This window comes from Octopus bimaculoides, chromosome 19 (assembly GCF_046866305.1).
Source record: "Octopus bimaculoides isolate indiv1 chromosome 19, ASM4686630v1, whole genome shotgun sequence".
Classification (NCBI taxonomy): Eukaryota; Metazoa; Mollusca; class Cephalopoda; order Octopoda; family Octopodidae; genus Octopus; species Octopus bimaculoides.
In genome coordinates this window covers 54,930,456-54,946,963 of record NC_142946.1, presented here as the reverse complement: position 1 = coordinate 54,946,963, position 16,508 = coordinate 54,930,456, and the positions used below count along the sequence as shown (strand labels likewise).

Here is a 16,508-nt window from a genome sequence, read left to right as displayed (position 1 = left end):
GTTTTCTGCCAGAGAATCAGTACTGGTGCAGCTGATGAAATACTATCACCACTTCAGGTAATAACCAGATAGTATAGACAAGGTTTGCCGTATCTTGGATTATTCTTTACTACATGAATGGTAATTAAGTTGAGAAATTTAGGAATTTAATTAACATAACATTACTTTTATTTCTATATAAACATGATTTAAAAAAAGAAAAACCCAAGGAAACTTTAAAAATATCCCGAACCCCTAAATCCTGATCCAAGTTGTTGGATTATTGTAATCTGGAATAAGCTGTGAAATACTTCATTTTCAGGTCACAGTTTAATCATTCATCTTATATCAACCTGACTCATTGATTAGAAATCATAGCCAATTCGATAAACATAAATCATGGAACGCTCTCATGGTAATCATGCAGTTTTGCAGGTAAATACCAGAATTTTATCTGAAGAAAAACTACTCCTGCTTCTTCTTGCTGTCATTCACTCATCCATCTTTTAATGCTCTATCTCCAATTTCTTTTCCTGCTAACATAATTTTGAACTGGAGCCTCTTTCTAATTACAAATTAACACATTTATTTAATTAATAACAGATTTGCCATCTTGCCTTTCTCTCTTTAACTGTCTGCTAACTTGAGAAGGAAGGTTTGCTTATAAGCAATTTAGGCTCTGCTCTGTTTGACGATCAAAGTGGATATAGTTAATGTTTCATTTAAACTTTTGCGAGTTAGTCGGAGAAAAATGTGGGTGGAAGAGGAATTCCAGTGATATGGAAGTCTGAGAAAGGATTGGCAAGGATTTTGTCTGAAGCTTTGGAAGTGAAACACAGTACAGAAAACAAGAAATGGGGAAGTACATGCTTTAGGTAGAGTTTGTTGTGGACTAGGTAGTTGACTATTCATTAGAAACCTATTGAGCAGTAAAAAGGAGTCAGTTGATCAGTGGAGATAGGTGAAGAATATTTGTTAATGAGATGGAGAATTTTATATTTGATGCCTGCTCATGAATATTTAAATATATATAGTGGATACACTACTTCAAACTGTCAGTAGTATTGCATTGTGGGATATAGTTCAGAAATGTTTCTTTAGTTTTTCAACAGATGTTAACTTACTTTTTTTATTTGATTGCTTTGTGGAAGAAATACTCCTAGAACAAAGCAGTACAACTTCTAGATTATTTCATGGAGTACAAAAATTTAAAGTTGTCTTTGGTCAATTACTAGTGTCTTACCATTTCTTTTAGTCTTCATCCTTCCTTTATTTCTTTTATCTTGCCATCACTTGTCAGTTCATTCTTTTACCTTCTTTTCTACCAAAAACCCTAACCCTATCTTTCATTTACAGGTCTCTCTTACTGTATTACTGTACTTCTTACTTTTTCATGTCCTAACGATGGATTGACCATCATTTATTCTTGCTTCTATTTTCAACTTATTTATTCAGTGACTTTGGTATGCTTTTCAATGTTTTTTCTCCTTTTTTTTTAGTTCTGTAAAGTCTGATATTCATATTTGGTTCATTTATGAAATATTGATATAATTTTATTTATCTAAATCTTTTTTTTATTTATACTAATCACTTATTTGTTGGAGAGAAGTGGATTCATGAATGTGTCGTGCACAACTTAAAAGACAAACCAACTCTCATCATTTTGATACCAGCCCATCTGAAACTGTCCCTTGTTTTATGATATACATATTTTTTCTTTTCATTATTTTTAAAACTAATGAGACAAAGGCAGTGTATTTCAAGAGAAATAGGTAACAAAAGGGTTGATTAAGGTGTTAAAAATACTTTTGTAACTCTTGTAACTCATTTGTGATACTGGGACATTTTGATGCAGTGTACCAAGAACAAAAGTGTCTGGCAAAGTCAATTCTTCTCCAGAATAAATCCATGTTTTTAATCTGAGCTCACCACTGCAAGGTAACAGAACTCTTTCTATTACAGTGTCCTTGCTACATGCAGTGGTAGATTATACTTCTCTGTGGCGCCTATTTAACGCTAAAGGGTTTTTAACAATGAACACACCATAGTACTGTTGGGGATCTAAAAGTATTAGTTTTGTGATTGTAACTCTCATAATCATTATATCATTAACATATCTTAATGTCATGAGTGTTTAGCACAGATGCGTGTATGTTAAATGATGATTAAACATCTGAAATAGAATTCAATATGAAAGGTAAAGTAAATAAATTCTATATCATAAAATGTGACAGTTACAACTTTCACTGTGCTAACTTCTTTAACTGTAAAATTGAAGTTAGTCTGTTCCTTTTAAAGTGTTTACGGTGAAACTTTTAAGTAACTATCACCTTTAAGATATAAAATATTTATCATTAACGTATGTTTGATTACAAAATTTTTCATAATTCTTAAAATTTATTAAAAACTAACAACATTAACTTACCTAAAGTTGGACAATTTAGTTCAATGTTTTCTTTCTTTACACTTTATGTAAGAAATTGTTTTACAGTTTTTTCTACTGATGCTATCAAAATTTTTTGGAAGAATTTTGATTCTACATGTGAACGAGTGTAGCAGATATTTTTATATGTGGACATCTGTTCTTGCCTCCCCTATTCTGATTTCCATTGCTGAGGGTCAGGGATCATGGATGCATGCACTATATCTCTCCATTGAATCCTGTTTCTGGCCATGGCTGTACATTCAGCTAGAGGCCTTCTGGTCTATTTTGTTTTTGATGTCATTCAGCCAGCATCTTCTTGGTCTCCTCTTTCCTTGTTTCCCATTGATTTTTCCCTCTAAGATCTGGGTACTGGAGTTCTGGGCCCTGATAACATGCCCAAAGTATTGCAACTTTTTCTTCCCGACAGTTGCCAAATATTCTCTCTCTGTTTCCATTTCCTCAAGTCCTGACTTGTTTGTTTAATGGTCAGTCCAGCTAGTCCTCAGTACTCTTCAGTATGACATTATTTCAAGTGCTTTGAGTTTCACCATATTGCTTGCTCTTAGGCAAGTAGTTTCTACCTTCATACAGTACAACAAGCCAGACTAATGTCTTCAGGAAGTTTTTAATTTGATGTTCTTGTTAAGAACTCAGTCTTTTCAGACTGCATGCTAGTGATCCTGTTGGCTTGCTGCCTTAATAATAATAATAATAATAATAATAATAATAATCCTTTCTTCTAAAGGCAGAAGATCTGAAATTTTGGCAGGAGGGGACAAATTGATAACATAGACCTCTAGTACTTATTTTATCGACCCCACAAGGCTAACAATTTTGGGGAGGGGGTAAATCAATTACAACAACCCCAGTACTTGACTGGTACTGACTTTGTTGACTCTGAAAGGATGAAAGGCAAAGATGACCTTGGCAGGATTTGAACTCAGAATGTAAAAAGGAATGAAAAGCCACTATACACTTTCCTATGCATGCTAATGACTCTGCCAGTTCCCTGCTTTGAATAATAATCGTTTCTAATACAAGCACAAAGCCTGAAACTTGAGGGGATGGGGAAAGCCTCCAGTGCTTGACTGGTACTTATTTTATTGACCCCCAACACTCAACTGATACTTATTTTACTGACACTGAAAGGATGAAAGGTAAAGTTGACCTCAGTGGAATTGGAACTCAGGACATAAAGACAGACAAAATGCTGCTAAGCATTTGGCCTGGCATGTGAAAGGTTCTGCCATCTTGCTGCTTTAATAATAATAATAATTTTTTCTACTAAAGGCACAAGGTTTAAAATTTTGGAGGAGGGGGTAAGTTGATTACATCGACCCCAGTGCTCAACAGGTACTTATTTCATCGACTCTGAAAGGATGAAAGGTAAAGTTGACCTCAGTGGAATTTGTAAAGACAGACAAAATGTCACTAAACATTTTGCCCGGTGTGCTAATGATTCTGTCAGCTTGCTACATTGATAATAATGATAATGATGACAGTTGTTGTTTCTGATTCAGAAACAAGGCCGGCAATTACGAGGAGAGAGTTTAGTTGATATCATTGATCTCCGTACTTTACTGGTACTTTATTTTATCAACCCTTGAAAAATGAAATGCTAAAGTTGTTTTGGTGGGATTTGAACACAGATTGTAAAGATCCTGAACAAACACCTCGAAGCATTTTGTTTGGTGCTTTAATGAGTCTGCTAAATCAGCAACAGTGGCAACAATCTGAATATTATTAGCCGATAATGAGCTAGTTTTGGAGATATTTTTGGTGAAGGCTTGTTATTTGAAAACATAAAGGAGGGAAAAACAAAAAAAGATTAAATTTGGAAGAAAAGAGCCAGTTTTATTGAGAGAGAGAGAGATTGGAAAGTTGGCTTTTTAAAACTGAGTGTGTATCTATTAAATAACCATAAACTTTCCGATCAGTCTCTGATTAGGTGCTAGAGTTTGAAGCTAAGCTAATTAATGACTCTTCAGTTGGAAGTAATGTGTTCACTTCAGACTCAGAAATTGCAACTATTTGCAGCATTTCATTCAATCCAGCTCTCCTCGTCCATGTCTATGTCTTTCACAAACAAACATAAGGGTGACAGTAAGTACCCTCACTCACCATTCAACTATAGTATCTGTCACTTCTGATTGACTTTGGGTAAGTGAAAGGAGGAGTTAACGACAGGCAAAGTGGCAGACCTACTTAGATCTTGTTCTTACTTTCACTTCAACAAGGAATGATTATTATGGGAGATGGTAAATATTTTAATTATTTACTTTGTTGGGTTTTATTTCTTTGGTTTTACTTTTCTGTGAATATTTGTCTCTCTGATGCTGCTTTCTTTTACCCTTTTTCTTTAGGAAAAAAATGAGAATCAATACCAAAACATTTCTGTGTATGATTTTATTGTTGCTATCTGTAGTTTTATCATTGCTGTACAGGTTTTTATAGAAGGAAATGAATCGGTTGAGTTGTTAAAGTATCAGATAGGAAGAAGGATTTATGTTATTTGTTCAGACTCTCTGCAGTCTGAATTCAAATCCCACCAAGTTCTACTTTGCCTTTCATTTTTTTGGGGCTGATAAAATACCAGCCCAGAGTATGGGCAGAATGGTTAGACACCTTAAAGTATCTTTTCAAATCCTGCCTCCTGTGACAAAAAAAAAACAAACAAAACAAATCGTATCCTGTCTATTAGGAGTTGTGACAGTGTCAGCAATTGAAAAATAAAAAGAGTTTTGATATCACTACTTTGTTGACATTAACAAGATTCCTTCAAACACTGTAAATAATGGTACCAAGTGGTCCGCCACTCCCTGTAAATTCCTTTTGTTCCCTCCAAAAATTCCCATCATTAAAACAACAACAAAACTGGGGCTATTACTAAAGAATGTTTTGTTATACGTTTTTTTTCTAACATTTATTTATTTTTTTCATCAATTCTGTTTCGATAGAGCTATTTTATTAAAAGTCTTACCTTCAAAACACTTTAACATATTGATGTCTTAGGTTTTTTAATTGATTGGATACACACCTATGTCTTACCTCATCAAACCCCATGAATTCTTTATCCTTAGAACTGTAATCCTCTGGAATTTTACTCTTTACTACAAACTATATTGAGGAGGGAGCCTCTATATGGCTGCTCAATTTGTTAGAAATAGCAGTCAAACCCTCTTCAAATTACATCCATTACACCCTACAGTCTTAAAAAACTGGAAACATTGAATAATTTAGTCCTCAACATATAATGTCTGAAAATAAGATTGGATGGTCATGGTTGAAATACCTTTAATTGTAGTCCTACCTAATCAGAACACACAACTAATCAATGAGCACCTACAGAATTATTTTGAGTCAGATCTCCCCTTCATTAACAAAGGCAGAAAGATGTGTGTGTGTGTGTGTGTGTCTGTGTACATGTGTGTGTACGTGTGCGTGTGTGTGTGTGTGCACGTGTGTGTGTGTGCATGCATGTGCCTGTGTGTGTGTGTGATGGGTGTTGTTTCTCATATTTCTGTTTATATTAGGGGTGGCGAATCCTTGGTCTGTGAATGAAATTCTGCTCGGCCAGCAATTTCAAAGGGATGAGTTAGCGGAACTTGAACTCAGAACTTAAAGATGGATGAAATGCTGCTAAGCATTTTGTCCAGTGTGCTAATGATTCTGCCAGTTTGTGTCATCTCTGGTGTAAATAATAAAATTACATACCTGGTACTTGTTTTGTTCACTTGCGAAAGGAACACAGAAAGATGAAAGTCAGTAGTTAATCCTGTCTGGGATTGAACTCAAGCCCTCGGAGGACAAATTGAAATGCAGCAAACAATTTAAACCAGCTCCTAACATTATTAGTACAATGCTGCGTTATGCACTTAACTAAAGCATCAGTGATGAAAAAATATCAGCAAAGTAAGCAAAAATATCTCTGTTCATGAAATATTTAAATTAGTTTTTCTGAAATATGTCAGCCTTAGCTCCACTCTGCTTTTAAAAAACTTCCAGCATAGTTGACAGGTGCACCTTGTCCTGTACAACTCATTCATATTCAAACATAAGTTGATATTAACATATTTAATATTTGGAGCGTAAGAAATCTGACAGAAAATATGTGGAAGAAATGACTATAGGTGTAGCCTTGGCTGGGTAAAGAAGTTTGCTTAGCAACTACATGGTTTCAGGTTCAGTACCTGCTGCATGGCACACTTAAACCAGTGTCTTCTACTACAGTCCTGATTGATGTTACCTATATGGTAATTTTTAAGTGCTAGGCTGCTGATATAATCATTTTATGATTATATCCTTATCTTATAAGTATACATATATATGTATGTATCTATGTATGTATATATTTATGTATGCATGCATACATGTATACATATGCATGCATACATGTATATACGCATACACACCACCCCTACCACCACTTGACAACGGTGCTGATTTGTTTGTGCACCAATAACTTATGTTTCAGCAAAAGAGACCAATATAACATGCACTAGACTTTTAAAAAAATATTATTGGGGTTAATTTGTACAACTGAAACCCTGCAAGGTGGTGCTCCAGCATGACCACAGCCCAATGACTGAAGCAAGCATAACAATAAGATATGTTATGCAGGTTCTGATTGGTCTGCTTATAATCTGATAAGTTAAAAAGATTGTTATTTAAAGAGGGTGGCATTGAATAGACAAGTGCTCTGCAACTGGTATGCTGTGGCACGCTGGTGGGCCAGGTGGGCCGCAATGTAAGCTGGATATAAATTTTCTCTTTTAGTAATATTTTTAGTTCGGGTTGTGCCACCGAATTTTGAAAAGAACATAAGTGTACCATAAGTGAAAAAAGATTGTGGAACACTGGAATAGACTGGGAGGGAAGAATTCTTAGACTTCATGTTAACAAGTTCAAAATACTGTTGCTTGTCTAAAATTGCTGAACAATGTTAATTAGGCAACACATTAATAGTTAATTAACAGTATGGTATTTGTCTGAAAGCAGCACCAACAGTATTGTGTGTTGTTTAAACTGTTTTAATATACTGTGATTGTTTCAACTCTTGACTGTCGCCTTCACAGTAATTACTGTTGTCAGCAACACCATTGCCACTGCCACCACCGCTACTCTACTACCACCACCACTGCAACCACTGTCGTCGTCATCAGTTCCTAAATCTTTCCTAAACCCACAATTTACCATTATGAAAAAAAAAAAAGGGGACACATTAAATAATATAGTCTGAGATAAACAGTTGCTGAAAATTGTGATTGGATAGTCATAGTTTGGATGCCCCTGACCATGGGTTTGGTTTGCTTGGTCAGCACTGTCTTGGAGCCAAACAACAACAGCAACAGCAGCAGCAAACAACATCCTCACCTCTGCTGCTCCACTTGGCTGAAAGACTGTATGTGATTGCTCAGCTTGCTAGAAATAGCAGCCATATCTCCTCTAAGCCTCATCCCACCATTTAAAAATGGGGTATAAATTGGATAATATAGTCATAAGTAAAAGACAAGAGGGTCATGGTTGGAAGCCCATTGCTCATAGGTCTGCTCACTTAAGGTTGATATTGGATCAAACAGTATTATCATTATGATTGCTTGTCTGTATCAGGTTTATGATCAAGTATAGGCATTCTCTTTAGTATTTTATTGTATTTGATCATCATCATCATCATCATCATCATCATCATTTAACATCCTTGTTCCATGCGTGCATAGTTTGACAGGATCTGATGGGTCCAAGGACCTCATTGTGCTCCAATGTCTGCTTTCGAAGCCACTAGCACTAGTGAAGCTGCTGTACAGCTTGCAAGACTACAAAAGGAGATGGTTAGCTATATGCTAGTGTGAAAGAAGTAACGGAGGAGGCAGAATAGATAATGGAACCCAACTATGTGAACCTGTCAGATGATGGAACCTGGTGTGGCCCCTGGCCTTACCAGCTCCTGTCAAACCATCCAACCCATACCAGCACAGAAAACGGATGTTAAATGATGATGATGATGTAACTCTTCAATGTTGCAAAACAAAGAATAGTCAGGATAAAACATTAGAGTTAATGACTGTATTTTGATCTCTACTTGAGATTTTGATCTCTGCTTGAATTATAGCATTATTAATCAATTAAATGTTAATGAGCAGCTGCTTCATCTGGCCACATTTTAGTCTGTTATGGAATCATATTGAACAGTTTATAGAATGTTGCATCAATTTCTCTGTACTGATCCCTCTTTGGATGATTGCTGGTTTTGGTTCTAGACACCTCTTCATAGTATCAATTTATGAGGTATTACAAACTGAATGACCCTTACAAGGATATGAAATGATATTGGTGACAGAATATGAAATTTGGACTCTTTGGATGGCAGGCCAACATCCCAATGGTTCTGCTAACAAGTCATGTTGAATAAAAGGCCACTGCAGCTAGATTGTTATTGTCTTTAAGTGTTGCTAAAATTAGAGCTTATTCTTCAATAATGGTTACAGGCAGTGAGGGAATTGATTCTGCTGTTAAATGTCTTGATTACTCTTGAAATATTAGTTCCCTCCACCACTAATTTTAATGATCTGTCCAGTTATGCTGCATTGCAGTTGTGTATAATCTATTGGAATGTGATGGCTGTGAGTTAGCATCCAGGCAACCAGATACATACTACTGGTTTCTATCAAACCAACCAGGAAACTTCTACATAGTTACATGACCTGCTAGAAACATCAGCCAAATAGCCCTCAAATCACAGCTTACCATCTTAAAAAGGAAAGGCACATTAGAAATCATGAGCCTAGGGCTATAGTCACCTTGTCTGACAAATAAGCACCATAGAGAAATACAGTTCACCATGCTGCTTACAGATACTATTAGTAGGTACAGACTACCTGTCAATAGATACCATCTGTGGGTACACTTTTGCTGTCAGTAGGTACCATAGAGATTGTAGTACTCTTTGCTGACAAAAGATGCCATAGGCAGGAACAGTTCTTGCAATTGTTGGCAGTGTATAACTGATAAATATTTTGTTAACATTTCTAGGGAAGGCAATATGGGACACCATTCTAGTCTTTTCTTTGAATTTCTTCATGACAGCAAAGTCTTCAGTATCATCCCAATGGCCATATGGATTGTAAAACTTTATTGTTACTGGATTAGTAGTAAAAGTGCTTAGAATGTAATGATTGACTTAGGCTCAAAGGTGCTCAGGTCATCCATTTCTTAGGCATTCTGTATCTAGGAGTATACCATCCAACAGGTCTTTCACTCAAGACAGAGTAGGGTATAATTTTAGGGAGATTTGGCTGCTATTTCTATCAGGCTGAATAACCAAGTAACGGTTCTCTTATTGGCTTGTGAGCTGAAAAGTAGGAACAAAAGGTATGAAATTAATCAACTGCTTAGATTTTCTAATGTAAATGATATTTAACCCCCCCCCCCCCCCACTCCACACTAATTTGAGACACAAAAGAAAAACAGGTCCTTCTGTCGGGACTGGATTCGTACATTGTATTGCTTGCTATTTCCTGCTAAATTCTTTAGAAGATTTAAACTATAATAAAGGTTTTAGACAAATTGCAGTATTGCTGTAAAAATCATCATCATTTCACATCTGTCTCCCCTGATGGTTTGACAGGATCTGAAAAGTCAGAAGATCACACTATCTTCCAGTGTATCAGTTTTGGGATGGATTTTAAGGCTGGATGCCCTTTTTTATGCCAACCACTTCACAGAGTACACTGGGTGCTTTTTCTCAAGGCACCAACACTAGTGAGGTCACTTTGCAACTTGCTAGACTAAAGGACCTAAAGAGAGCTATCTCTCTTGCACACTACATCTGATTCTTCTTTTTACCTAATTTTTCACTTAGCTCATTAGTACTCTACTGTTCATTCACACTGATATTACACATCCAATGGAGCATGCTTGCTTCATTTCTTTTTTGCATTCACAGCAAAATAAATAACTTGTGATGTCAAACTGTATTTGGAGAAAAGTCTGTGAATAGCTGTGCCATCAGTAATGGTTAATATGGTAGCAAAAAATAGAGACTTGGACATGTGGTGAGATGCGGTTCATGACTGTGGTTTAGAAGTTTGCTTTGCAACCATGTGGTTTGGAGCTCAGTTGCCCTAGGTGATACCTTGGGCAAGTGTCTTCTACTATAGCCTTGGGCTGACTATTATTTGTAAAGGAATTTGGTGGATGGAAACTGTGGAATCTTGTCATGTATGTGTGTGTGTGTGTGTGTGTGTGTATCTTTGTGTTTGTCCACCATCACCACTTGACAGCTAATGTTGGTTTATTTTTGTCTCTGTAACTTAACAGTTTGGGAAAAGAGCTTGATAGCTGTTGACCTCAACAGAATTTGAACTCTGAACTTAAAAACGGACAAAATGCTGCTAGGCATTTTGCCTGGTGTGCTAATGATTCTGCCAGCTCACCCACCTTATTTAGTAGAAAATAACGAACACTCAATAATTGGTTCAGTTTACCTGTAAATAGGCACTATGGGACACAGACTAGCCACTAATGGAGGAAGGTATGTTTTTTGTTTAACTCAGAGTGTGCCAGTCTATAAAAAGGAGGCATTTGTATGTAGACGATAGATGATGATGATAATCATGACCCTGAGACACTCAAGGTGTATCTGTCTTTTGCTGTTATTTAGCCACAGTTCGATTCTGATCAGGTATTCATCATATGATGATTGGCATTCCAGCCATTGTTCTATATTATCTAATGTGTCTTCCTTTTTTAAAATATGGTTTAGAGCAGTGTTTCCCAAACCTATTTTCCCCCAGGCCCCACTAAAATTTTCCAGAAAAATGTATACTCCACCTGTAGTTGGTAAAAAACAACTTTATTTTCAATATTTCATAATTATGAAGGTACATGGCTTAGTGGATGGAGTGTTGGGCTCACAATCATGAGGTGGTGAGTTCGATTCCTGGACTGTGTTTTGTGTATTGTGTTCTTGAGCAAGATACTTTATTTCATGTTGCTCCAGTTCATTCAGCTGTTGAAATGAGTTGCAACATCACTGATGCCAAGCTGTATCACCCTTTGCTTTACCCTTGAATAACATTGGAGCAATGCATGGGTGACTGTCGGTCTTCCACAAACACCTGGACTTGTGCCTTGGAGTGGAACTTTCTAGGTGAAATCTCGTGGTCATTCATGACTGAACAGGGTTTTAAATATACTTTCTTTAAAGAAATATCCACATGAGTGCATTAGAATAGCAAACAGTCTTCACACAGTATGCTTGGCTGGAAGGATTGGTTTGGTTAGGCTGGGTATAGGTGTAGTATGTTTGCTGTGAAGAAGATCTTTTCACAATTCCAGGTCCCACTAAAAGAAAAACAGAAAATAAAAATTTGGGTCCCATGCCCCACCGCAATTCCCTCCACCCCCACCACTGGTAGTGCATATGCTCCACATTGAGAATCACTGGCTCAGAGGATGTAACTCAGGGGGGAAAATGACTGTTATTTCTAGAGACTGTGTAGAGGCTCCTTTGTAACTTTTTATTTTTTACTTGTATCAGGGTGCCATGCAGTGGGACTGTTTTGTTTGTTTAATTACAATCATTTCTGCATATAATTAAAATGAGGAGAGAAACAGGTGTGCTGCTGTGAAAGAGATACATAGCTCTTCTCTCAGGCTGGATAACTTTCTATCTCCTTTACAGCAGCACACCTGTTTCTGTCTTCATTCTTGATTACTCTCTCTCTCTCTCTCTCTCTCTCTCTCTCTCTCGCTGGCTGGCTGGCTGGCTGGCTGGCTGGTTAATCATGTATCTCCACTACAGTAAGACACCTGTTTCTGCCTCTCTATTTCTCTGTCACACTCAAGTCTTTCATCATCTGACACAAGATCACCTCCTCCAATGCTGCCTCTCCTCTCAAAGCATCCAGTCCACAATGTAAAGTATTTGCCATTTGGAAGTGCATCCAGCTGTGAAAACCATGCCAGAACCTGACCTCGCCTGTGCTGGTGCCACATAAAAAGCACTCTGTCCACTCTGTTGGGTGGTTGGGGGTTAGGAAGGGCACCCAGCCATAAAAACCATGCCAAAATAGACACAGAAGTCTGGTGCAGGCTCCTGCCAGGCCAGCTCCTGTCAAACTGTCCAACCCATGCCAGCATGGAAAGCAGACGTTAAACAATGATGATGATGATGATAACGATAATTAGTTTTTTTTAGCCATCATGACTATGGCCATGCTGGAATGCCACATCCAGTTAGAAAGAGCATAAAAAATATTTTTACAAACTATAAAAAGAGAATAATTTAGTGTATAACATTGATTACTGTTGAATAAACATATGTTGATTGTTGTTGTTTAAAAATGCCCCAGTATAAAGTTATTAGACAATTAAGCTTATCAGTGAAATTGTTATATTAAGGAGTAAATGTATAGTTATTAGTACTTAAAGAATTTCTGTAGTCGGTTGAATATTCCCAGTGTTTTATGTTAGTGTGACGCCAATAATGTACTGAAAGAATGTGTTAAATGAACCTTATGGTATTTTTAGCTTGTGTACCAATTATAATAATCTTTCTGGTAACCTAATACTATGTAATTAGTTAATAAATAAAGATAATTGCTTTATTCATTTACTTACTTATTCAATCCTTCGACAAACAGTGTTGATTGAAACTAGAGAGAGAAGGAGGAGAAAGAGAGAGGGAAAGAGAGAGAGAGAGGCATTAGCTAGCCATAGTGTTAGGATGTTGGTCTGTTGTAGTCTAAAGTTTTGGCAGTTTCTTTCCTGTCACCAAACTTTCTCTGTCTCCATAGAAAAGACACATTGGCCTAGCCTAGTTTGGTTACTCCTCAGTAGCTAAGTACAATGGTAAGTTACAGCTTACTATAGTAAAAGTGTGGGCACTATGAATGATGAACATCATCATCATCGTTGTCATCATCATAGCTGTCATTATCATCATCACTGTTGTCACTACCACCACCACCACCAACACCAAAGTTTAGTATCCAATTTTTTTTTTTTAACTCAAATAGTGGTGGACAGGTTTGCTGTATGATAAATCACCTTTCATCTCAACACTGTGTGGCCTTGTCTGTGGAATTAGGACATTTTGAGATCTGATCATACCACTTTCTCCCTTGTATTCCTTGAACTTCCAACTGTTATAGCTAACCATTCTCCTCTGGTAACACATGATACATTTTCACCCGTCAACAACCCTTATTGTACAAGTTAACCTCTTCTGCACAATCATCTAATCTCTTTAATGTCCAAGTCTTCTCTCAGTTCATATGAATGTTGCACATTTAATGTATTATACCAAACTAATTCTTCTCCAACCTGTGCTGGTTCTCCTCATTCATCACCAATGTCTCAATACCAGCAACAACAACAACAACAGCAACAGCAACAACCCCTCCTCTTTGCTTTCACTTCATACTGTCAAAGTTTTGCATGCAAAAGAAATGAGAACCCTTATATTGATAGCTGTTTGGTTCACCGTATGAACGAACTCAGTATTTTGGGTCACCTTGTGACATAGCTTGGGTCATTTTTGTAGTTCAGCAGCCCAGATGACTTTTGTGACACAACTCAACAGCCCAAATCACTTTTGTGACACAACTCAACAGCCCAGATGACTTTTGTGACACAACTCATCAGCCTGGGTCATTTTGTGATGCAAGTCAGCAGTCCCAAGGTCACTTTGTTACATAGCTCAGTAGCTGAGTAACCACATGGCACAAATTAGCAATGTAGGTTATGGTTAGCTGACTGAATCATCCTTTTATCGTAGGAGTCAGTCTTTGACATCCAGTGGCAGTAGTAGTGGATAATCCAACTGGTTTTATGATCAAAGCCAACAGCTTCGGTTTCTCTATAAATAATGCGGAGAGCTGTCAGGGATTCTGGTTTAAAAGCATTAAAACAAAAATCTTTCTTAAGCAGTTTTTATTAAAAAGTGATGATAGAAGGACTAATTGGTTGGTTGAGTAATAATGCAAGATAATACAATATCATTTATTGTTTTAAGAATTTCAAATGAACTAATAATAACCATTTGGTGAAGCTACGATAAATTGGAATGTTCGTAAATGTGATGTAAACTATTTCAAATAGAAAAGTTTCACCTTGGAACTACTGTTCATTCATTATCGTACATCCCACATAATTTTGCATCCATTTTGTCATTATGGTATATAAACCAGTCTCTCAGACTAGCATTTCTATTACTCTTCTTACCTGTTGTCTTTCTTGTCAGTTAACCACAGACTGTGCTAAGGTAAGTATTAACCACATCATCATATCTCAGGGATTTTAGTTGTTATCATTGAACACCGGGATCTTTAGATTCTCTTGTGTCGAATGGCAATCATTTTCAGGATGGTTGTGTTATGATGGTGATGATGTTGCTTTAACGGTGGTTTGGTTTCAAAATGTATAAAAAAAAATCTTCTCAACTGTAATATGAAGATAATTGAAAGTGACAAGAGAAAGGAGTGCATGTTTGACTAAAGCATAAATAATTTAAAGTGATGTATGTAGTGAGTAATGATAGCATGCTGTGTGGTCTGTTATTGATTTAGTGATACGGAGGTGTGAAACTGAAGAAACATATATCCAGATGAAATAGCCAGAAAGAAAATACATCCAAGTTTCTCAATGTTTTTTTATTATTGATAGCATGTAACCCCAGCAGATAATATATTAAACTGTTGTGGGTGGAATTGTGTAGGAGGTCTACAGCTATTTGAAGCAAACGTGTGTGTGTGTGTGTGTGTGTGTGTGTGTGTGTGTGTGTGTGTGTGTGTGTAGCAGTTTGCATCAATTTTTCCATGATTGCACGATTGAGATACATTATGTTGGAGCAACTGTTTTTAGGGAGTGGACCTTGTTTTATATTGTCAAGGGGAACTGAAGGTAGCAGGGTTAGCTACATACCTTGCTCTGGGAGTACAACATAACATGACAGAACACAATATCTCGTGTGGTCACGAATTTGACCTTAAAACTTTGTAATCATTTCTCTCTCTCTTGTCTCTCTCTCAATCACACACACATAATGTATGTGTGTGTGTGTGTGCGTGTGTATATATATATATATATATATATATATATATATATATATATATACACACACACACACACAACCATTTGTATGCTATTTCTTCGTATTAGTAAGAATAGTAACAGTAGTAATTTTAATGTATAAGACATCATCCATGTGTGATGGTTACCATATTTACCTATGAAGCAAGGAAGGTATGATTCAATTATCATTTTTCATTCTTGAATTGTTGCTTACAGACATTTACTGTTTTATAGACACAAACTCATACTAGCTTCTGGATTTCAGCCACTTATGAACATGTTTACTGAAATATAAAACTTTAATATAGAAAAGCTATATATCAGTGTTTGTGTGTGTGTGTGGATATTTATATCTGTCTGTCTGTCTGTCTCTATCTGTCTGTCTGTCTATCTATCTATCTATCATGTGTGTATGTATCAATCAATCATGGCATCGTCCAGACCATCAGATGTTATACATCATGATCACGAGTGCACTATCCCAAGCTACTACGCCATGCGCCTTCACACACACATATGTATATATCCATGTCTGTCTGTCTATATATACGCACACACACGCGCGCACACACACACACACACATTATGCTAAAAACAGTTACCCTGTCTTTCTGTGTTGACTGCTGTTGGATTTCTTAAACTTTGGAGAACAGGTTTGATGCCATTCTGTGGCTTGAGCATTCGTTTCCAGATCATAAAGATATGGCCATGTTTCATCACCTGTCATCAGATGAGAAAACAAAAAAAGTCTCTTCATTGGTTTCAAATATTTCCAGCAGATCAGCGCAGACTTCTGTCCTTCTCTCCTTCAAATCGAATGATAACTGGTGAAGTACCCACTTTGGACATACTTTGTGATACTCCCAAAGAGTCTGCTGCCCTCTTCTATAATTCATTGTGATCACAGTCCGGTTATGCAGCAAGCTCAAGGCGTTTGATCCTCTGTTTGCATGAATCAGTTTGTTCACTTGCTGGCAATTTGTATCAGTAATTGTTGTTGATTGTCTTTCACTGTGTCGTTTGTCTTCAA

At 36.8% G+C, this 16,508-nt stretch overlaps 2 protein-coding genes across 8 annotated transcripts in view; one reads left to right on the top strand and one right to left on the bottom strand.

Moving 5' to 3' along the window:
• The window catches only part of LOC106875417 (transcription initiation factor TFIID subunit 6), a 72,785-nt gene extending 66,320 nt beyond the window's left edge, over positions 1–6,465 (bottom strand). The window contains exon 1 of the mRNA XM_014923550.3: positions 6,119–6,465. The gene's annotated coding sequence lies outside the window, so the exon portion shown is untranslated. The remainder of the gene's footprint in view (positions 1–6,118) is intronic.
• The window catches only part of LOC106875416 (diacylglycerol kinase delta), a 173,604-nt gene that overhangs the window by 40,032 nt on the left and 117,064 nt on the right, over positions 1–16,508 (top strand). For 2 of the 7 annotated variants that reach the window (XM_014923544.3, XM_089337789.1), the window contains exon 1: positions 4,562–4,662. The exons of 4 other annotated variants lie outside the window; for them this stretch is intronic. In XM_014923544.3, the coding sequence (XP_014779030.1) occupies positions 4,660–4,662 (3 nt within the window). In that variant the 5' untranslated portion in view covers positions 4,562–4,659. Of the gene's footprint in view, positions 1–301; positions 415–4,561; positions 4,663–16,508 lie in introns of those variants that run through there. One more of the 7 variants, XM_014923542.3, reaches the window with a different exon arrangement.